Raw genomic sequence first — 22561 nt, forward strand, 5'->3', positions numbered from 1 at the left:
GAGTTGGTTACGGCGTTGAGAATTATATTGACCACTGGGTGGCGGTAGTCTCCTAACTATGCTGTATAGAGATGCATGGTTGCACTTTGAGATAGACTTTGAGATAGTTTGTCAAATTTATAAAGTGTAAAGAAATATAAATAGAAGTCAAAATCAAACCTCAATTTTAAGTCCATATTTACATCCATCACCTTCCAACTACTTTATGACTATTACTATTTTATTTTCGGCAACGGTGTTGCTGTAATTTCTGAAATTAAACAGATTTGCTTATATGGGTGAGGGGTTTATAGTGTGATCGCCACGTAATTATTGTATTATCTTGTGAATGACAGAGGGATCTATGCTCCGTTACCGTAGTTATTGACTGCATTTCGTGTCCCAGATGCTAGCTGGCGGAGGACACTGGCCGGCGGATGAGGGGTGAGGAAGGAGGAGGAGGAGGAGGAGGAGGAGGAGAAGGGGCTGGGATTGAGGGCTTCCCATTCCCAACGCCGAGACACAACATGGCGGAATAAGCGCGACTGCTGACGGCTCATACACGGCAAATAAAAACCGGTATTTCGTGTAAATTTCTTTTGTAAGAGAGGGCATGCTTTTCTAGCGCATTCTGGACATTTTGGGGAATTTTTTTTTTTTTTTTAACCTTCTCCAAATTGGCTGTCTCTTACCCCCCCTCCACACACCCGTCACCCCACACACTCTCGGGGTGTTAGGGACAGGGGAAAAGTAAGTAGAGACGCTAACACTGGCATTAAATAAAATAATAATAACAAATTAAACAAATAAAAGAGAGAGGGAATTAACAAAGACTTCCCCGGCGAAGCAGGAGACGTGGTGAGTCACATTTTCGGATGGAGTGTAAACAGTATGCGCTCGTCTGCATTCCTCCCGTTTCTACATGTTATTAAAACGCCGACTGTCATTAACGGAAACGGTTTTATTTTAATTCTGCGAGAGGGGAGGAGAAATGGTCGCATTGAGTCTGTGTGAGGCGCCCTACACTTCGTACATGGACGGACGTTAAGAAAAGTAGCCGGGAGGCAGTGAGTTGAAGAAGGAAGGGGGGGAGGGGGGGGAGAAAGACTGGAGGGGAAGAGAAAGGGAGGGAGGGAGGAACAGCGGAGCCTTTATCGGGAGTCGGCAGGACTGAGTGGCAGGGCCACGTTATGCAGCTGGCCGGGACGTCCAGACGAGGCGAGGGGAAAGTGAGCTGGGGGGTTTGGGGGCGGCCGCCTTTTTAGCGCTAACTCTATGAGGGCAGGATGCTTTTAGGCTTGTGGGGTGGGGGTGATTGGGACGACAGCCCCCCCCCAAAAAAAAAGTCTTTATCTTACACAAGCAGTGGAAGAATAAGTCTTGCTTCTGTTAACTTTAACACCAGCAAACGATTGACCAAAGCAGCATGTGTTCTCCAGCTACGTATGTGCTGCGAATAACCAAGCTGTACTTTTGCGAAGGACCTTCCATGCCGCTATTACTAATGTCAACAAGTAAGAACAGCTATGAAGCAGCGTTGCGCCGCTATTACTTTACCTGCTGTGCTGAAGGTTTCTGATTCAGGCAGTGCTTGGTAATAAGTGCTTCCTGTCACACTGATGCAGCTGCTTGATTAATACCAGGGAACAGTGCAGTGATTTGGTAACTTCTTGGCATATTGTCAGCGTCTTGTGGTTTAATCAGATGCCGTAGCAATGTTGAAATATGTTTGTAAGGGGGCACCAAGGAAATCTTGGCCTCACGAAGCTGCAAACATGCTTTGATAATATCTGTGACAACATTCCCCAGGTCCTTTTCTGTTAGATCAGGGGTGGGCAGTCTGATTGAGAAAGGGCCATTGTGTATGTGGGTTTTTACTGCAGCTCTCTAATTGGATTACTCCCTAATTAGATTTGCTGAAGGGTTTTCACATCTGGGCTTGAACAGATTACCTAAAGCAGGGCTATTCAACTCAAGGTCGGAGCCCTGCTGATTTTCCAGCCTTCCTTTACCTGTGAGCCTCTATGGCCAATCAGAATCAGTAATTATTGAACTATCTACCTGGGAGAACTGAAAACAAGGCCTGGATTTGGAATCGAGGGCCAGATGTGAAGAGCTCTGACCTAAAGGTTATCCCAGAAATACAAAGAAAGAGGGTAGCAGATCACAGTAAAAATGAGTGTTCTTTATTAGGAAGGAGATTTTCTTTTTCTTTTACTTGATAAATGTGAACTAGCATCCCAACTAGTGTGTACCCAGCCTTGTGCCCTGTACTGTCTGGGATTGGCTTCAGGTCCCAAAATTGAATAAGCATTACATACTGGCAGCAAACACTTGATCTTTTCAGCATAACTCAAAAATCCAAACTTTAATCCAAACTTTGCAGACATGTACCTGTCCAAGTCTTGAATTAGGGGGAGTCTGATGTTCTATATGACTGATTTTAATCAAAACTCTATGAAATAAGAACAGATACAGTTATACTTATAGTATTTTATAATGACAAGTAACACACATTGGGGCTTTTATTTTGTTAGTGTAATGGTATTTGGTGGTTTAGATATGACCTGTCGTTTTAAAATTTAAGTTGACTCTGCTGCTTTGGCTGCAGACACCTGTGAAAACATTTCCAGTGAGATGGCGGCATCATGTTTGCAACTCTTCAGGGGACAGGGGGTTGGTCTTAACAGTCTGGACTGGGAGGGTATTGTGTGGGCTGGGCTGGACTGGAGCACGCGGAGGGAACCGCTGAGGTTTGGGTCTGCAAGCAGGCCTGTAATTGTGGGCATCCCTTCAGCCCTGCGTGCGGGACATGTGGGAGAAATAGTGGGCAGGGAGAGATGGAGAGACCAGCAGGAAGGGGGAGGAAGATATTTAGTCCTCCACATGCCACTCCTGTCTGCTTCCCTCCAAGGAACTGTTCAATGGGACAGGTCTTAGGGATCCTTTGGTCGGCATTTCTCATTGGTACTTCAAGAAATGTGCAGTAGTGAGACAGTGGGCACTTTCCCACCACACCTGGCACCATAGTTTTGGCGTGGCACTTTCGGTACACTCCCTTTTCCATTGATTTCCGGTCAAGTACTGGTACTAAACGTTCCAGTACCTAAAGTTCCAGTGCCTACTGTGGTACTTTTTTGGTACTTCGGTACTTTGGGATGGGATTTGAAACACTTTCTTTCTAATTCAGTTATACAAATAGCCTGCCTCTGAATTAGAGTACAACAGTTGTCTTGAAAAAACTCAGAAAACAATGATATATTAAGCAAAAAAATAATAATGATAATGGATGCGTGGACAAATGAAGAGACACTAGCTTAAATTGCCATCTGGGTGGGAGGAACAGATACAATTTATTAAAATATTTTGTATAATACTCTAGGACAGCATGGACAGGTATTGGAAATGTTTCAAATGTAGCAATGAGATTTTGTTATAATAAATGTTTGTTTTCTGTTCTGTGCCTGCTACAGAATTAAGAGCCCTTAATTATTTAATTTAATGAAATGCAGCATTTTGGTTAATTGTGTTCTTGCCTAAAGAAAACGTGACCACAGAGCCAGAAGCTGGAGAGAAGTGTGTGAACACTACGGGTTTTATGGGTAAATTTAGTCACTGAAATCTTTGTAATAATGTGTAATTTGTCTCCCAGTCTAACTTTTTCTAATTATACTGTATGTGGCACTTGTCCAAAGAAATCTTCAGCTAAATTTATGGCAGAAATTAGGTGTCAGGAAAACAGAAAAGGTTGGACATAGGGCAAATGAGAAATAAATAGAAAATATGTATTTAGACACATAAAGACTAATTAATTTAAATGACTTTTTAAGACATGCACATTAAGAAATACAGTTAACCACCGAACTGGTTGAGGAAAATTGTTCAAATTGGCACATTAATGGAATGTGCAGTAAATGAATAATAGGTGTAGTTTTACAGTTCTTTGCCATGACTAGGACTCAGAGCTTTCGAGTAAAAACACATTTATTTACTTTCACGTTTCCATTTGATGCATCCAGTAATTCTGGAAATTGTACACGTTGGGGAGTGTGGGAAGAGTACGGCTTAGATGGGTGAGATGGAATTGACTGGGGAATACAATTCTGTCTTCCCCCATAGCCCTCTTTGTAATTCTACACAGCTGATGACCCAGTAATGGTCTGTTGCTCTCATTTGTTCTGTCCCCTTGCAGAGAGCGTTGGACTGATGAGGGGCTGATGGCAACATTCATCTTGGAGGTCAGGCATCGCTTTGTCTCTCTCAGTTCACCTGTATCCCGTCCCTCGTCTCTAGCCCTTTCTCTAAATCCATCGTTTCTCTTCATTTTAATTCAGTAATACATCCATTTTCAAATTGGGTATCTAATACAGGGTTGTATAGAACCTGGAGACTATCCCAGGCAGGCCTCAAGGGAGAGGAAAAAGCTGGATGGGATGCCAGTTCATCAGAGAGCACATGCAAGCACGCAGTCACATGCAATGGGCAATTTAGACATGTCAGATCCCATAACTGCAAGATATCGGGAACATCCAGCATCCAAATGTACAGCTCAGGGCGTATTGATTTCTCCAATTCTTTAAATGGCCACGATTTTTTTTATGTCCCGTTTAATTTCCTGCAATCAGAACATGAGCACATCCCAAGAGGCAGACACAAGAAATGTGGGCATGTCATGGGTTATGGCTTCTGTGAGTGAATATACTTCTTGTGGGGATTATACAGAGTCTTCAGGGGTTGCAGTGTCCAGTATTTCATGGAGTGTTTGGCGTCAATGGCAGGCCTGAGAAGATATGCATGCGCGTGCTGTAAGTGTACCTGTCATCTGCAGTGTCACCTGAACAGCTTTCAGCTCTGGTTTCATCACGTGGTTCTGAAAAGGATGCGAATAAGCTAGAAGTTGTCATGGTAATGGATAAATCTAACATATTCCTTCACTCCTCTGGCTTCTACCAGGGCACCATGGGTGTGTCCCTCAGCTTACTGTTGTTGGGCACGGCATTTGTGGCTCTAGCCTCCTCCCAGGAGCCTCCTCAACCCACAGGTAACCGCATCAGACACACTGAGTCAGGCTAATACACTGCTATTAACATGGAACCACAACATGTGTGATTCCAGGGAATTTTAAGATACCATCTTACCTGACATTAAAACTCTGAGATCACAGATACGTGGTGCCTTCGATGCTGAGTCTTTTTCCTTTATTAGATGCTTCTCTCCAGAAAACTCAGTTCAGCACCTCATCTACTATGACCCAGTCTGCACGCAACCTAAGCACAGCCACAAGCACTGTGGTGACAGCCCTGGGAACATTAAGTCCGTCTGTTGGCATAACAACCATTGTTGGGGGCGGCACCCCCACCATCCAGCCTCCTGTTGCTGCCCCAACCCCCTACCTGCCTTTGCCTGATCCATCTTCAACCAGCAACGTCACAGAGGGTGGCTCAAACTCAACTATCACCTCTTTTCCTGCGGCCCCTAATGCCACCAGTGCAGCAATCATAGAGGAGTCCACCACGTGGCCCCCTGCTGGAATTCCCTCAGCAGACAGTGGCAGCACTGCAGGTAGTAGTGGCCCAAAAGCGACATCTTTGGCTTATAAGAGGAAACAATAATTGATGGTGTCTATGACTATAAGCACTTGCTTTCCGTATCTTCTGTTGGATGTCAGTGTTTCAAGTAGTGAAATTAATATTGTTTCCAGTTTTACTTGGCACAAGCAGAATTTACAAGCAGCACTTGTCTGTTGAGTGTCGTGCTTTAAATTGCCAAAGTACTTCCACAGCACTTCTTTTTACCTTGTTCATCAATATTTTTTAAAAGATATTTCACTGACACTGAGCTTTCCTCTGAGGGAGCACACTTCCATGATATAACTGGAAAAGTAGTATATGGCATAACCTCGACCTTGTTTGTTATGTGTAGGTCGTCCATACTTAAACGAGTACCATATGATTAGTTGTAATGACATTTGTTTCTGGGTCATTCCATGTCAGTTCATCAAATGCAAGTATGATGGAGTTTCTGTCAGATGTCACGCCTTGAAAATATAGTATTGAAATTACAATTTTATTTATTTATTTTTTTTTACTCAAAGATAATTAATCGTCTCCCCCAGTTATTGCTTTAAATCACTGGCACTTTTTCATATAAGTGTATTTTCTGGTGAAGTGAGAATCGCAATACCGTGCGATAAACTGTGGTGTCTCTCTTTCAGGTGGGGGTGACAGCACAGGTAAGAGATATGTTGTTACTCTCTCACATTTTTCCTGCTTTTTTGAGTGAGGTATGTGGAGCTGTGACAGTGCGTGTCCTTCTTGGTCGCGGTCGTCATCCGCCAGTACAGGCCTCTGCTGCTGGTTCTGCTTTTCCATGCTGACAGACATTTTCTGACATTCTAAACTCGGACATTCCCGTTCACACGAGCGGCTGAAATGAGTCGTTCTCTCTCTTCCTGTTGCTGAAGATGAGACTCCCATCATCGCCGTCACGGTAGCTCTGTCTTCCCTGCTCGTCATCATCTTCGTTGTCATTGTGCTCTACATGCTAAGGTTGGTGAAGCAGCCTGACTCGCTCACTCACCAGCTGTGCCCTTCTGTGCTGAATTACCTGTTTCCATGTCCACTAGGTTTTATTCCTCAGATGGCAGTATGAAATTTTACCTCCCACAAATGATAGTATGCTGTCAGTGAAACTGATTAAGTGACAGCTATGTTGTGCACCTTCATCCACACACAGATGCATAGGAACTGATTATATTAAAGGGATACTTGTCCAAAAAATGCATTGACAGTGCTTTGGAAGCATACTGATGTTCTGTCTGTACATTAGGTTTAAGAAATATAAGCAAGCTGGGAACCACTCCAACTCCTTTAGGCTGCCAAATGGTAGGGCAGATAATACAGGTAATAATACTGCATTTAACTTACTCTGTGTGTATGTTTGTGTCTATCGCTATTGTCTTTATTTTGTGTGAAAGATTTAAGTCTAAAATAGTGTGATCTTCAGTGTGTTGTGCTGCCACCTAGAGGCAACCTAGGTTGTAGACCTGTTTTTAAGCTTTCTAGTGAATGGGTCATTTATTCCTATTTTTATGTGCTGTTTGTTATTTCTTCTATGTGACTGTACGACTGTTTCCTAGTCCTCCATTTACACTCTGGAAACTACTTTCCTCCTTGACTGGTCTCCTCCATTTCCTTCCGTTAGAGCTTCGCAGTGTGCCCCTATTGGCTCGCTCCCCTAGCACCAACAGGAAGTACCCGCCCCTTCATATTGACAAGCTGGAGGAGGAGATGAACCGTCGCATGGCAGATGATAACAAGATCTTCCGGGAGGAATTCAACGTGAGACTTAATGTTTGAGATAATTTACACATCGATGTTGTTTCTAAATTTGAATAGGCTAAGGTCGGTGACCATTGTCAGTGTTTTGCTGTGTACACTGGGAGAAAAATCCCATCACTGGTTCGCCGCTTCACAATAGACGTACAGTTGAGCAAAGCTTAGGGTCAGAAAGCAGGGTCTTACTCCAGGGCCCATGGTAATGTGATTACTTTCACCACCACGGCATTTGAACACACAGAGATTCCCTAACTTTTTGTGTCACACTCCTACCCATTAAACATGAGTGCAAAAATCCACTGACTGCACACCAGTACAAAGGGCCATATGGATCTGTTTAGTGATGTAACATATTTCTCCAGTATCGTATCCCTGTTTTCAGAATGGAGTTTTTAAAATCTGAAATCAGCCGTCATCGGTGTCTCTTGTCTTTCCAGTCTTTGCCTGTATGTCCTATTCAAGCATCCTGTCATGCAGCATCAAAAGAGGAAAATAAAGAGAAAAACAGATATGTTAATATTCTACCCTGTGAGTCTACAACATTTTTTTTATAATCTGTGTGTGCATTGTGCACAGGTTTGCTCTGGTCATTGATGTGTTCCTTTTGGCTGATTAACTAATTGGTGCAAGGAAAAAAATATCACTGTGGATGAAGCACCCATTTCTTCCAGTGTTTATGTATTATTATGAATCTTATTCACTGGGTTTTAAACCTGTCCATTGATGTCCCCCCCCCCCCCATTTTCCAGATGACCACTCAAGGGTGCATCTGTCTTTGCTGGAGGGTGTCCCAGACTCTGACTTCATTAATGCCTCCTATATAAATGTAAGCATGGGGAACGAGGGGCGAGGGAGTGGGTCAAGGAACAGCACTCTGGTCAAAGGATGGGAGAGGAGAGTAGAAGTTCAATGTGTTCAAAACAATTCTTTGTTTTTTCAGGGATATCAAGAGAAGAATAAGTTCATTGCAGCCCAGGGTAAGCTATTTCACCCAACTCTTTCAAGAGGGAAACGGAAAATAGAAATGGGTTAATGTTAAATCGCATCTTAAATGTTTAATGCTATTTGTAAGCGGCTGCTTTAAATATTGTTTTGTGTAATTGTGAAAAATGTAATGGTGAATGCTTTAATTTAAGTAATAGTGAACTTGAAATTGAACCACATAATAATTATTGCTTGGTAATAGGGCTGGTCGAGCGTTCAGATTTTTGCAGTGCATTGATGTGTTTTCAAATGAGATACAGGATCAGACAATTCCGTTTATATTAATTTGCTAAGTGTTAAAATGAGGGCTCTATTAAAAAAAATTTAATAGAGACCCATTATATTCTTTCTTGGTTGCAAATAATGTGAGAGCTTCGATTGTGACGTTGTGTAGCAAAATTAAACCATTCAATTCGGGTCACTGTGATGGAGTTTCCTTGTTTCATTTTGTTTTAAAACAAGGTTAAAAATATTGTAATTTGCAATGTTTTTTATTATACTGAAGACTAATACCTTAAAGTGATCTTTCCAATAAGAGCGCTTTTAATGATTGTCAAGGATCTGTTTTAGAGCCATTTGCCAAATAGTTTTATATTTGGTTTATTCATAAACATTCACCTTGTGTTGTGAGAGCAATTGCATAAGTGGTTTTTGGTCCATATTGTCCAGCCCTACTTGGTAGTTATTGAAGTAGAAGTGCTGTTTATCACTCAACTTTCTTGAAGGACCCAAAGAGGAAACCGTGAATGACTTTTGGAGAATGATCTGGGAACAGAACACAGCCACTATTGTCATGGTGACCAACCTCAAAGAGAGAAAGGAGGTGAGTGAGGAGAGGGGGATATTTGAGACCCTAAGAGTGTGAGGATCTAAGTTTACTTTTTTAGAGGTCTGATTATAACCTCATTAAATTGAGCATCAGAAACTAGGTGCATTGCTGCGTCTACCCACTTACTATTATCAAGCTGTCAGAGCAGGCTAACTGGAACACATGCAGTTTAATTGTTCTCCTTTTCCAGTTAACTTTAATAAAGCCTGGTACTGATGTGGTGCCTTTATAATTATCGTTTCTTCGATAGTTATCGAAGGCATTATGTGTTGGTCCAGCTATGTGCTGATTGGATTTGGTGGAATCCAACAAAGACAGGGAGAGACAGCAAACTTACATTACCAAGACTTATAATACCAAGTACAGTACGCTATTTGGACTGGGTGGTGTGTGATATTAATATCGACATTGCATGTTATGCACATGCCGATGTCACATAGCAAGAACTGTGACAGTCAGCTGGGTTGAAATTAGGCGTGGGCTGTATCTGATTGTATTCCCTGGCTATCCGTAGCAGCAGTGGGTGCAAGGTATCATGGGGAACGTGGCAAAATTTGATTGTCTTTTTTTTTGTAAACGTGGGGAGAGCGTCTAAGGTAGACTTGTAATAATATTTATTTCACACTGCAGTGTTTCTATTCTGCAAAATTTGTATCTCATGATGAGATTCGCCAAACGGAAATCATCAGTGTTTCACTGCCAAAACATTGTTACACTGTCATAGGAAACAAAGCATACCAAGCTTTGCAATTTTAATGGTTGTTTGCTTTATATAAATATCTACTATATGTTAAAAAAAAAATTGGTGTAAAATTTACTGCCGCTACTTTAGCATGAACTCCACGTGTGCTTTCTGAGACAGCCATAATCGTTTTCCTCCTTTCTGTTGGACTCGCTCGTAGACAGCGTGGTACGTTTGTGAGAAATTGAAAAAAAAAAATTTATGAGGAAGAGAAAAGTAAACGAGATGATTACTAAAAGACATTAGCCTTGTGCTGTAAGGGAATATTTTGGATTACATGGAGACAATATTGAGCAAAAGCATTTGTTAGCACACCTCCAAATTATTTCACAGATTTGATTGGTAGATAATAACCTAATAACTATAACATATTTATCCCCAAAAAATCACATCTCGATATTTGAAATATTTTATATATTCCTGCTAATATCATGTATTGTGTTTAAATTAGTTTTCTAATTAGTAATTTCTTAAAAGTACATTTAAAAAGTATTTTTTTTGTGGTGTTATTTAGTAATAACCCAGCTTCTGGGGCTTACAGTGGTGTTATTCTGCATGCTTACAGTGCAAGTGTGCCCAATATTGGCCTGACCAGGGATGCTGGACCTATGGGAATATCAGGGTGTCTGTGGAGGACGTGATGGTGCTGGTTGACTACACCATCCGCAAGTTCTGCATCCAGCAGGTACTGACCCATCTGAGCCAGAAATCAGATTCCTATAGAAATATCCAGTTCAAACCCAGCCTCAGCACGTCTGCGGGTCCTTGAGCGAGGCCCTTAACCCCCGGCTCCCTGGGCGCCGCTACGGGTGGCTGCCCTTTGCAGACAACTTACTCCACAAAGAGCAAGCTGAGGGAGGCGGAAAGACAATTTCCCCATGGGGATCATTAAAGTATCAATTATTACTATTATTAATACAATCTGACCTACTAGAACGGTTCCAATTTATCAATCCCTTCCATACCGTAATCGATCTGACTGTTTTGTCTGAATGGTATTTACAAACTATCCATTCAGTTCATATAACCAGTTATTCAGGTCAGGATTTGAAGCAATAGTCCAATCAGTTTTGCACATTATAACGTTTTACTGCAAAAATCAAAGCCAAAAATCATTCGATCCCATTCAGGTGGGTGATGTCTCTGGAAAGAAGACACAGCGCCTAGTCACTCAGTTCCATTTCACCAGCTGGCCGGACTTCGGGGTACCTTTTACACCCATCGGCATGTTGAAATTCCTCAAGAAAGTGAAGTCTTATAATCCCCAGTACGCTGGTGCCATTGTGGTCCACTGCAGGTGAGTGTATTCATGGTCAGTTGTGTACTCTGTGTTACTCCAGCTGCAACGCATCTCGGCTGTCATATTGTGCTATCTATTACGGATAGCATTTTCATGTTGGTCAGGCCGTACAGACTACATTAAGCATGTTTGAACAGTTTACATTTGCGGGCCATTGCTTGTCTGATGGCTTGAGCCTGTCCTCTGGTCTTCAGTGCGGGAGTAGGACGCACAGGCACCTTCATAGTCATCGACGCCATGCTGGACATGATGGCGACCGAGAGGAAGGTGGACGTCTTTGGCTTCGTAACACGGATCCGCGCCCAGCGCTGTCAGATGGTGCAGACAGAGGTGGGTGTAATATCCAATGCAGGTCCAGATGCAAAGCTTAATTTTGGCTCATTCTTAAAGTCGAAACTGGTCCGAATAGACTTCATGATGTAACATTTAATGGTTTTGGAGATATGTTGGTATGCTTCAGTGGAATATGATACGGCTGGTTCTCACTAAATGACTTATGCTGTCCGTGTCTCTCTTTTGCAGATGCAGTACGTGTTCATCTTCCAAGCCCTGCTGGAGCATTACCTGTATGGCGACACTGAGCTTGAGGTGACATCCCTGGAATGTCACCTGGCGAAGCTCTATTCCCAGTGTCCTGGGGCTGGCTGCAATGGTCTGGAGGCAGAGTTTAAGGTTTGCACCAGCTAGCTTGCCTAGCTAACCTCTGATTTGTTTTGGGGGAATTTTCTCCATTCATTTCCATTTATATTTATATATGACCGTCACCAAACCCTGTTGTTATTCATTCACTTTAAGACTATTTTTTAAAATACGTATATTTTTTTATTTTATAGATAACAATTGGTCTATCCTCAGTTCAGTGAATGAGACCTGAATGCCTTTTATTTCTTCTAATCATAGAAACTGATCTCCATTAAGATCCAAAATGACAAAATGAGGACAGGGAACCTGCCGGCAAATATGAAGAAGAACAGGGTTCTTCAGATCATTCCATGTAAGCTGGCAATGTGGCGTCTAACATGCGTTTAGAACAATATGATCAAGACTAAAAAAGGACACCTTACAGTATTACGGTATTCCACATCTTTCCCATCAGATGAGTTCAACAGAGTGATCATTCCTGTGAAGAGAGGTGAAGAAAACACAGACTACGTCAATGCCTCCTTCATAGATGTGAGCGATCGTTGCCTCTTCATTCTCTCAATGTGAAGACACCAGACGCTTGGCTGAGCTCTTGGTTACCAGCGTCTCCTGCTGCGTTTCTGCCTCATCTAGGGATACCGACAAAAGGACTCGTACATGGCCTGCCAGGGACCACTGCAGCACACCACTGAGGATTTCTGGAGGATGATCTGGGAGTGGAAAAGCTGTTCCATAGTCATGTTAACGGAATTGGAGGAGAGGGGACAGGTAGGGGGTGAAAGTGGGTGAAAAGATGAAGGTATATGAGGAGAGGGGCGAGGTAAGGCAGTTAACAAATAGGAGGCAGAAATCGTTTAAGGAGAAGGGAGCTCAGTGGATCAAGAACATGACTAGTGGCTCAACTGCTGTGGCCTCAGATCCTAAAGTGCAAAGAAACGACTCTGAATTAGTGAAGCAAGCCCCTCTGTATATACAGGAGAAGTGTGGCCAGTACTGGTCCAGCGATGGGGTGATGGCGTGTGGTGACGTGTCCATTGAGCTGAAGCGAGAGGAGGAGTGTGAGAGTTATACCATCAGAGACTTCCTCATCACGAATAATCGGGTGAGTGCAGACTCCGAGCAAGTAAACAATCACTCATGCTACATTCAGTAGTATTTTATGATAAAACTATATTATAATAGCATATAAATACAATTTTAAAATTTAATTTCAACAAGTTATACTAAAAAGTCTGTCATTGATAAGCGTATATTTTCATTTCAAGTTACAGTCAGGAATAAACAGTTATGAATGTTTATCTGCTTTAAAATGTATAGTGCACTCAGTAAATTTGAATTACTTGACAGCTGTATATTATGCTTATCAAATTATCTGTGTATGCTCATATTGTTTACTTTATAGTTGAATTCCCTGGACGGGGAATACATATGGTTTTGGGACCACCATAGGCACTTTCATATTAGTGCAATAACCCAAGAAGTATTTAGTAGTGATAAGAGCCATTAAAGATCAAACAGGGTAAATGCAGTAATAAGGACAAATAGGCTCATCCTATGTACAATGAAAAGCTTTTAATTATTTTATCCATCTCCTTTCTGTGGGTGCCAAACTGGACATAATCTCCCCAAAACTGAAGCAGTGCTGCATAGTGATATCAAAGAAAAGGGCAGCGTTGACACTTGATCCCCTAGCACGATAACTCAAATATTATTTGAAGGGTCTTTTCAAACTTTGGTGGCATATTTAGTGGGCGAGTAAGTGAAATTGATCAAATTTTGAGACAAATTGCCCCAAAACTGAAGCAACACTATTTAGTGGCATGAAACAGAAGGGTGAAAGCAGTTGGCATTTGACCTTGTGAATGTGATATTTCAAAATGTATTTGATGGATATTATTACTACTACATAAAAATATTATATGGATGAAGACTAGGGGTGGGCGTGGGTCGACTCAGTTACAAATCATTATACTTCAAGGTGGCACTCTTAATATTGCCCTAGAAGTTAAAAAAATCTATTTCTAAACATCAGTTTAAACATGGGTTACTGAAATTATGTTGTTCACATTTGGTGCTGCTGATATACTCAGTATTTGCCCAGTTGCATCCAGCCTGATTTTGTTAAGGAACTGATACGTGCGAGATAGGTACGGTTCTATCATGAATGAGTAAACATTTGCAGAGATCTTTCCTGCACCATCTCAGTGTAAAGCCACAAGTAACTGCAAGTGTGTGAAATGTAAACTTTCATTTATTTACACCTTTTTAAATCTCCCTTATTTCACTTCACCCCATCTTGCCCATTCATTGGCTGTAGCTCGTTGCCGCACTCATTGCCAGTCGCAACACTTTTCACACTTCAAGATTTGGAGTTGCTGACAAGTCCAGACTTAGCCTGCTAGATATCTGACAAGTGTCTGCAATGCATCGAAGATTCTGTCTGGTCACATCTTTGAACTAACAGCAATTTGAGCTCCGATTTTTCAGTGCCAAGCAAACAACAATTTTCCTCTCATTTGGGGTTTTTTTTGGGGTTTTTTTTATTTTTAGCCATTGCTAAAAACTTTTGGCAAGTGCAAAACCATGGCTAAAATCGTGTAGTATGCACTTAACATAAGCCCAGTCTGAATTTCTGGACAAAAGCAGACACCCAGATAATATCGTCTAAAATGTGTTTGCATGTTGGATTTAATTCCAAAGAAACATCCGAGTTCTGAAATGTCCGGGGAAATTCAAAGATTGTCTTTCCAACGTATCTTTTCTAGTTTATTGTATTCAATCTATTGTGAATTCATTGTGTGTTTTAATTTCTGTGGAGTGGTTTGGTTTCATTATGCACTCACTATATTACCTATGAATACAATGCAACGTTTTGTTGCATAAAGCGGGTCTCTCATCATCGCAGGAAAATAAATCCCGTGCTGTGAGACAGTTCCACTTCCATGGCTGGCCTGAGGTGGGAATTCCAGCGGATGGAAAAGGCATGATTAGCATCATCGGCGCAGTGCAGAAGCAGCAGCAGCAGTCTGGAAACCACCCCATCACTGTACACTGCAGGTACCGTCTCATCACTCCATAATGCACTGACTGTCATAGAAAAAAAAACCTTAGCTAGCTTTGCAATTTTAATTATTCTTTCTTTTGTAGATTATCTAATATATGTTTTAAACTCGGTTTAAAGTTCACCTCCACTGCTTCTGCATGAACGCTGCATGCCCCAAAACTAGACAATAGATGTTCTCAGCAAAAACATGAAAATTGTAAAATGCGTTCGTTCAGATTGTGTGTTTAGATTTTGTTATGTCTTCAATGAAGATTAGTCCGTACTTTAAGAGCGGTTTATTTGGGAATTCTAATTCCAACAAAAAGTATGTTCACTAGAGGAATACCGACAAAAGGGCGCACTAGTAGGTTTCACTAGAGGAATGAAGCTGTATGTTCACGTAATGCGTAAATAATCGTTTACTACCATCAGTTTGATTTATTTGTTTTATAGCCAAACTCCACTCTATCATGTTTTCTTCAACTCCCTGTGTTTACACCTTGTCCAAATAAATAATGAGATACGAGTCTGGTTGTTATAAGAATGAGGTTTGTTGTTTCAGGACATTTTATAGAATGTATACTGTGTAGTTATTTATATTTTCTTTGCAAAAACAAAAATGCCTATTGGAATGTATAAAATATAATATACCTACACACACACACACTTTACCATATCAATCTAATACACCTAATCCCTCTGTCTCTTCCAGTGCGGGAGCAGGACGAACTGGAACATTCTGTGCTCTTAGCACGGTATTAGAGAGGGTGAAGGCAGAGGGCATACTTGACGTCTTCCAGACGGTCAAAAGCTTGAGACTACAACGGCCACACATGGTGCAGACACTGGTAAGTTGGCATGCCTGGTCATTAATGACATCACAATACTGGCTGAACCATTTACTATTGTATCTGTACTGCTGTTTTACATGGGAGAGTCATTGGTAAGGCAGTAATGCTGCCTATCTGTTATGCTGCACTGGCTATGGCACTGTGCTGTCTGTGCAGTCGTCTTTGCTGCAGGAGACGACCCTCCTAACGTCACTTTCTACCTTTGATTGGTAGGAGCAGTACGAGTTTTGTTATAAAGTGGTCCAGGAGTACATTGATGCCTTTTCCGACTATGCCAACTTCAAATAAAGGCAGCGACAAGTAAACACAGAAGACAGACTTTCCCGCCCACGGCGCACCATCAGCACCAACCTGAGAGAACAGAATGGCATGGATGGTGGCAGAAAGGTGGAAGAAGCAAATGAAACGAGGCTGCATGGTGTGCGGAATGGAATATCATACATGCCTGTTTGAATAGTTTATAATTTGATCTTATAGTTTGAGCCGTTCCCATTTTTTGCCAATGTGCTGTTAAGTTTATTATTATTTTTTTGAGATTTCTGATGGACACACAGGATTTTCCAAAACTAAGACAGCAAGTTCATGGTAAATAGAACATCCAGAAAGACCTGATACCTTATGAAATAGAGCAGGAGGATGTTCAGTATTATGAATCTGGCCATATGTGAAAGGTTTTATTCATGTTCACTTTCAGTCACTAGACAGACTTTGATTTCAGATGCAGAGAGATCTATTTTTTTATGTAGCAGTAGTTTTGAAAATCATGGGATCTCTGTAAATACCCTTATGTTTTCTTTTCTTTCCTCAAAAGAAAAATGACAGCAAGGGTGTTGTGTTAAGTGCAAGAAGATCAGCCTAATGAAATACCGCAGGGTTGTGTCGCTGTAAAGAAAAGAGCCGCTCAATGCAGGCCGTGCAGAAAAAAATGCCCTTTAGAAAAGGCCTGTATGATTTAAATAGAATTATTTTGTAAATAGATATCTATAAACCCTCCATCTCTGCCTGACCCCATCAGGACAGAAAGAGCTACGATGGCATCATCTTCTGCTTTTATGTAGAAGGTGGGATGGGTTAGATATTCACTAAATAGCCTTTATTACCACAAGCCTCCTTATTAGCCATATTGGCTGATGCTGACATGTTACCTGAAGAGTATGATCCAGTTTCACTGAAAAGGACCTAAAAGTGCGACCGTCACCTGTCTGGCAGTGTCAGACACTGGTTTACAGTAGGTCTAAATTAAATTGGACCCAGTGCCTTCTTCTCACACAAAACACCCCTCTACTTTCCTACCTTTACAATATTAACATTTGCTGTTGGCTGTGTGTTTTGTCTAACAAACTTAATAGAAAGCAGCATAATTGGAAACTGACTTTGATTACGTTGCTAATATTTGGTTTTCCTGATCCAGGCAAACGAGTGTGTGTCGTTGGACATATCATTGCTGCACATTATTTATTTACATTTATAATCACCAGAGGTCATCTGTGCAGCTTGATGTTTGTTTGGAATAACTCTGTACAGGGAGAAAAACGATATAAGCTAATTGTTTTTACTTGGTGGGGAAGATGAGGACCAAAGAAGATCGTGGGTATATCAACAGTAGGGAGTGACGATAAAGGGATGTGCCCTTTTCTGGTTTGGTTTACAGTTTTGGTCTTTGGTGCTGATGAAATCATTTGTGGGTTTGTATACCTGTGCGCTTCCTCACATGTGATCCAGAAGAGTTCGGTGTTTCGGAGGTTCTGATTCTCCTGCAGGTATCGCTGTGCCATAACAGCATATGCTCTATACTCAGCCTGACGTGAGTGTGTGTGTGTGTGTGTGTGTGACCACCAGTGGCCTTACGCCAGCAATCCAATGCCGTTCATGGGTGTGCATGTGTGCATACACACTTTGCATACACAATACAGTCCTACTGTTTACAAGTGATGCAAAGTTGTGGAAGTGTTTCCGCCTGTGAGAGACCCCAGTGTGACACTGTTTCCTTTTTGAAGCATACAAATCTGGACATATCACGATATAATTCACAACTGAATTGTTGGTACTAAAGAAATGGCATTTAAAAAAAAAAAAACGTTTTTGTTTTGTCTGTGACAAAGCACTTTCATTTTCCAGAACTTTCATTTTCATTCTTGTATTTATATTTTCTGGCTCTTTTTTTAAAAAATTGTCCATCGGCCTGATTTCCTCTTCGGTTTTATTTAATAATTGTTCCTCTTGTTTCTCCATATCGTCAGGTTTTTACATTATCCTGGTTTTATTTGGCCCTTTATATGGTATTTTATTTAGTGTATTTCCATTAAAGTACTCCCGGTTTGTGTGGATAAATGAGATAGGCGTCAGCAAGCAAGACGGACACCAAGCAAAACGTTGCTCGGTTAATATCTGTGAACGATGCGGGGAGCTCAGTAAATCCCTAGCTGTCTGTACATACTGTAGGCTTATTTATATTTCTTTTGTCTCCGGTGGCTTGCTACCCATTTTTTAAATGAAAAAAATATATATATTAAATGCAATGGGACCATTTTAAATTGTATTAGATCTTTGGTTGTTAGGGGTCCAGGCACCCAGTGCTGGAACCCTTTTGCATTTGCTGTATTAGTTTTCATTTGGTATTGTTGTCTTATATATTTTTTGTTTTACATTTTGTTTTATAGTGTTTTAATCAGAGCAAAGCGTGTGTATGAATTATGAAATATATGCACACTGAAATAATATGCCTCTTTGAACAGAAATCGTCCATCGTATTAAAAGTGCTTAAGCTGTTATCTGTATAAACTATTTATTCAGGTGATTGATTTTTTTGTGTCTGTGTCTGTGTAACACTGGACATTAGACTATAGTTGTATATAAAATTTAACTGGTACAATATTAAAAACCATTACAGTGTGGATTGTATTGTAAACAACAAACATAAAAGCCAGATGTAAATAGTTGCATTTGCATTTAGTTCCCCAAGGCAGAGCAAAGCTCCTTTCTCCTGTGTCTCTGCCATGGATACAGTGGATTAGCTAACATTCTGATCTAAAACATAATACAATATCACCAAGCCAATAGTATTCAGCAGACCTTTCAAAAAGTGGATTATGCTTAACAAAATTACTATATATAATATTTCATATGCAGAAGTCTTTCAATGTCAACAATTACAAATCTGCACATTTACTTTTCTAAACTAGTTTAAAACACACTCACCTTCCTATAATAACTTCAGCAGCGAAGGATGCGCAGGGGTCAGCACCCTAGCAAATTTTATTCAAAGCAATTTTTACCATGGATGTGACATTTTAAAGTGTGACCCATATAGCATTTTCCTCAGTCAAAACAGTATGTTTGTCCATGTACAGACCGGCTGACGTTCCCAAAGGATGCGTATTTGGAGCACTGTCATTTATATCTCTTGTGTAGAGATGATTATAATATTTAAATTAACATTAAATTTTACTTTTTAAATTATCCTGCTTTACATTTCATGACCTTGTCCTTGTAGACATTCATGTGTTCAAATGATCAGTGTGTATTAGATGCCCACATGTGCAGCATCGTCTGTATGACACAATGATTCCGGTTCGCTGATGCTTTGTGACGTGTCTGTAAACCCTGTCCAAAGCAGAGCAAAGAGACCATAAGAGACCTTTGCACGATGTTAAACAGTCACTGACAGGAACTCAATCAGCCGTCGTCGGGCCTGAATTAGCCTCCTTGTACATATCCTGTGTTCTCCTCTTTGCATTTTCCTGACCTCTGGGATGAGCTGGTATCATCCTATAATTAGAAGAGGTGTTTAAAGGACCCCGTGTGTTTGCTCAGGCCTGGCCCCGTCTCCGTGAGCCCCCTCCTCTGTGATGGAGGGCAAATGACGCATGGCTTTTGGTGCTTCTTAGGAACAGGAGCAAACAGGACGGAGCAGAGAAGCTAATAGGTAACATGCCTGCTGATATGTTTTGTGTAGGTGACAAGATCGTAAATGAGAGCATGTCATTGAAAATGAATGCATAATTAATGAGCAAATTGAAAACATTTTGCATACGAGGACCTCGTGGTGTTTAAAAAGTTGGCTTGGAAATTGATGATGGGAAATCAAACCAAACTTTACTGTCATCTCTAAATATGCAGACATAAAATAAAATACCGGTTGTCTGAGACTATAAAAATGGCTTCACAAGACTGGACACAGGAGTCTTATTAACAAACAAATTAACACAATTTAATGCAATTCTTGCCATTTTTATCAGCTCTGAATTGACTACTGCAATATCATGTACCTACAGCTTGGAAACTCCTTTGTGAAATCCAAAGAATAGCATCTATTTCAGTATAAGCGGAAATATAATTTAAAAGTTGTCATTTTTAATATTGACCATAATATGCTGGATAAAAACCAAGTTCCAAGCCTCTCCTGACCTCTTGGGCACAGCTATCAGCAGTGTGTCTGTTTGCGAGAATGTCATCCTCATTGAGTGGTTCACTCAGCAGCAATATTCATGTCTCGGGTGTTCTTCAGATGAAGGCAGTAGATTGATTGGGAGAACATGGCGGGTCAAGAGGTCGCCAGAAAGGGGAGTCCGGCACACCGGTCCTGGCACGCATAGGCATTTATTAGTTTAGAGTTTAGTTTATTGGTTTGAGTAAGGATTAGGAACTAAATGTTATGTTTAAAATTATGTTAGTTTCAGTTATGATTATGGCTATACATGATTATCATAATAAGTATGAAGAGTGATATTGGTTTACAGATTTCATAAACTGAGCAAAAGTTTACTGAAGAAGTCTTATATTGACACTAATATCTGAAAATTAGAGGTATAATAAAAACTTCCAAAAGTTCCACTTTTATTCGTATATCAATAGACATAATTTTGCTGCCTCATGAAATACATACAGATACACATAGAAATACTGGGCTCTCTGTATATCCTCACATAGTAGTAAAGCATGTGTAGAAGGCAATGCTGATTTACGGTGGACAGAGTTCAAACTCATAACTGCTTGTTAGCATGTGTGAATTTCTGCAAAGGGTCAGTTTTTCCCGTGGAAGTTACAAGTATTAAGAGATGCAAAAAAAGGACGTGACTAGAACGTAACGCAGGCTGAACAGACGGGCAGGAATGCACGGGCATTGAGGACATAGGGGGTCAGGAGTTGGGGGCAGGGGGGGGGCATATATAGGGGGGAAGAGGCTCTCCTGCAAGGTAAAGAGAGAAGAGGCAGCCCAGGACATTTACAGACACATAGGGAAGCAAGAATACAACTGACCAACAGATTTGAAGATAAAGACTGAACAAATTCAGCAAAGAAGACAAGACAGATACTACCAGACTATTACAGAATCCATCTGTGGAGAAGTTATTAAAGCTTATAAAGGTAAGAGATAACATATTTAATCCAGACAAAGTGTTTACTTGTACATGTAATTGTTCTGTTCTTGAGATATTTATGTGCCTTATTATAATTCTGAGATAGAAATGATTTACTGCTTAAACATGATAATGCATGGCATATATTTTTGTTTCAACCTCAGAATGTCTTGCGAATACCAAATTAATCACCTATTAAAATGTATTTATTACATTAGCATAATTCACATAACACAAAATAATTAGAACTAAACAATATTTTTCCTCCCTTGAACCTGCAATGAAATAGTTTAAAAATATTGTACAATGTGAAATTTCTCTGCACTTAAGGGCAGTAAACACTTTATGTCTTCATAAACAATGTCCGTTTACACATTAGCTTACATAAGGTTCCGGGGAATGTATGTAGGACTATCTTGACAAACCCTTCAATTAGGAGTTTTAAAAACTGATACAGTATAATAACTTATTTTTGACATTGAAATGTTGGTATGTCTCCAGTCTTCCCCCTGTAGGACTCTAGCCAGCATTAGTGATGGTATGTGTGGGCAAGCTAACATTGCTGCTGGGAATGCTGCTCTGTTTCGGCGCACATCTCTGCCACTCACAGCACTGGTCCCATGGATGGTACCCCGGGGGCAAGAGAGAGCTCGACGCGCTCACCACTGCTGAGGTGTGACAGCAGCCGATTCTTATCGCTTTCGCCAAAATGTTAAGGTTATAAGATCTACATTTAAGATAAATGTTAGGATGTTAAGTATTTTAAAGTTAATTAAATTTGTCTTAAACTATTATAAATAATGAATACTTTCATATTTACTTTATTGTCACACACTCAGATCTCAGAGAAGATTAAACTATGTGAAGGCAGGGAATGCAGTTATGTGAGACCACAGCGGAAAAACACCTTGAAAAACATTTTGGTGAGTAGACTAGAAAGATTAAAAAAAGAAAAAAATACCGTAAAAAAGAGAATGAATGTTGAGAATCACAAAGACAATGTATTTTGGAGGGCTGGACATTAGGGCAACATTGTGACTTATTGACTGTCATCTAATTGACAGGTGGATGGATTGGCAAGAGAATTTCAGCAGAAGAGGGAGTAACTGCATTGCTGTAACATTTACCCACCCTCTGTCTCTCACTGGAAAAGGGTTCCGCGGACTACACTCCTTGGATCTAATTCCTTTAATTCTTCATCATTCCTCTATGAAACTTACTGCTACCACGCTCTAATAACACTCTTAATTAATCCACCCTCAGGGTTTAAGAAATTTCTCAGCCATTGTTTTCCTTTGCAATCCTTACCACATCAAGTTACTATATTGCATTGATGTAACCCTTTAATAAAACCGGCCATTTTGTTACTTAAATCTCTACAGTCCTGACTTTTGTGGGTGGGTATGCCAGCTATGGATATATATTCCGTTTTAAATATTGCATAGATATATATAAACATATGCATCAAAAATTAACAAGCATTTATTTTCAACT

The 22561-nt window shown here is 40.6% G+C and overlaps 2 protein-coding genes across 9 annotated transcripts; both read left to right on the forward strand.

Annotated features, from left to right (window-relative positions):
• Positions 1–456: 456 nt before the first annotated feature.
• LOC125746612 (receptor-type tyrosine-protein phosphatase alpha-like) lies at positions 457–18491 on the forward strand. Of its 8 annotated transcripts, none has more exons than XM_049020807.1 (24): positions 460–837; positions 4172–4217; positions 4702–4784; positions 4933–5020; positions 5185–5541; positions 6194–6211; positions 6443–6527; positions 6808–6881; positions 7183–7319; positions 7754–7844; positions 8066–8142; positions 8257–8293; positions 9026–9123; positions 10437–10556; positions 11002–11168; positions 11366–11501; positions 11694–11843; positions 12072–12165; positions 12268–12344; positions 12447–12581; positions 12790–12915; positions 14719–14870; positions 15569–15704; positions 15921–18491. In XM_049020807.1, the coding sequence occupies exons 3-24, from the start codon at positions 4770–4772 to the stop codon at positions 15993–15995; spliced, it is 2445 nt and encodes an 814-aa protein (XP_048876764.1). In that variant the 5' UTR covers positions 460–837; positions 4172–4217; positions 4702–4769; the 3' UTR covers positions 15996–18491. The 8 variants fall into 8 exon arrangements, with proteins under 8 accessions (XP_048876761.1, XP_048876764.1, XP_048876760.1 ...); XM_049020808.1 differs by having other exon boundaries at positions 485–558; XM_049020810.1 differs by lacking the exon at positions 4702–4784 and adding an exon at positions 3522–3581 and having other exon boundaries at positions 490–558.
• Positions 18492–20979: 2488 nt separating this feature from the next.
• gnrh2 (gonadotropin-releasing hormone 2) lies at positions 20980–22365 on the forward strand. The gene is made up of 4 exons (XM_049020860.1): positions 20980–21074; positions 21569–21740; positions 21907–21990; positions 22132–22365. The coding sequence occupies exons 2-4, from the start codon at positions 21603–21605 to the stop codon at positions 22171–22173; spliced, it is 264 nt and encodes an 87-aa protein (XP_048876817.1). The 5' UTR covers positions 20980–21074; positions 21569–21602; the 3' UTR covers positions 22174–22365.
• The last annotated feature ends 196 nt before the right edge of the window (positions 22366–22561 follow it).

Source organism: Brienomyrus brachyistius, chromosome 7 (genome assembly GCF_023856365.1).
Source record: "Brienomyrus brachyistius isolate T26 chromosome 7, BBRACH_0.4, whole genome shotgun sequence".
Taxonomy (NCBI): domain Eukaryota; kingdom Metazoa; phylum Chordata; class Actinopteri; order Osteoglossiformes; family Mormyridae; genus Brienomyrus; species Brienomyrus brachyistius.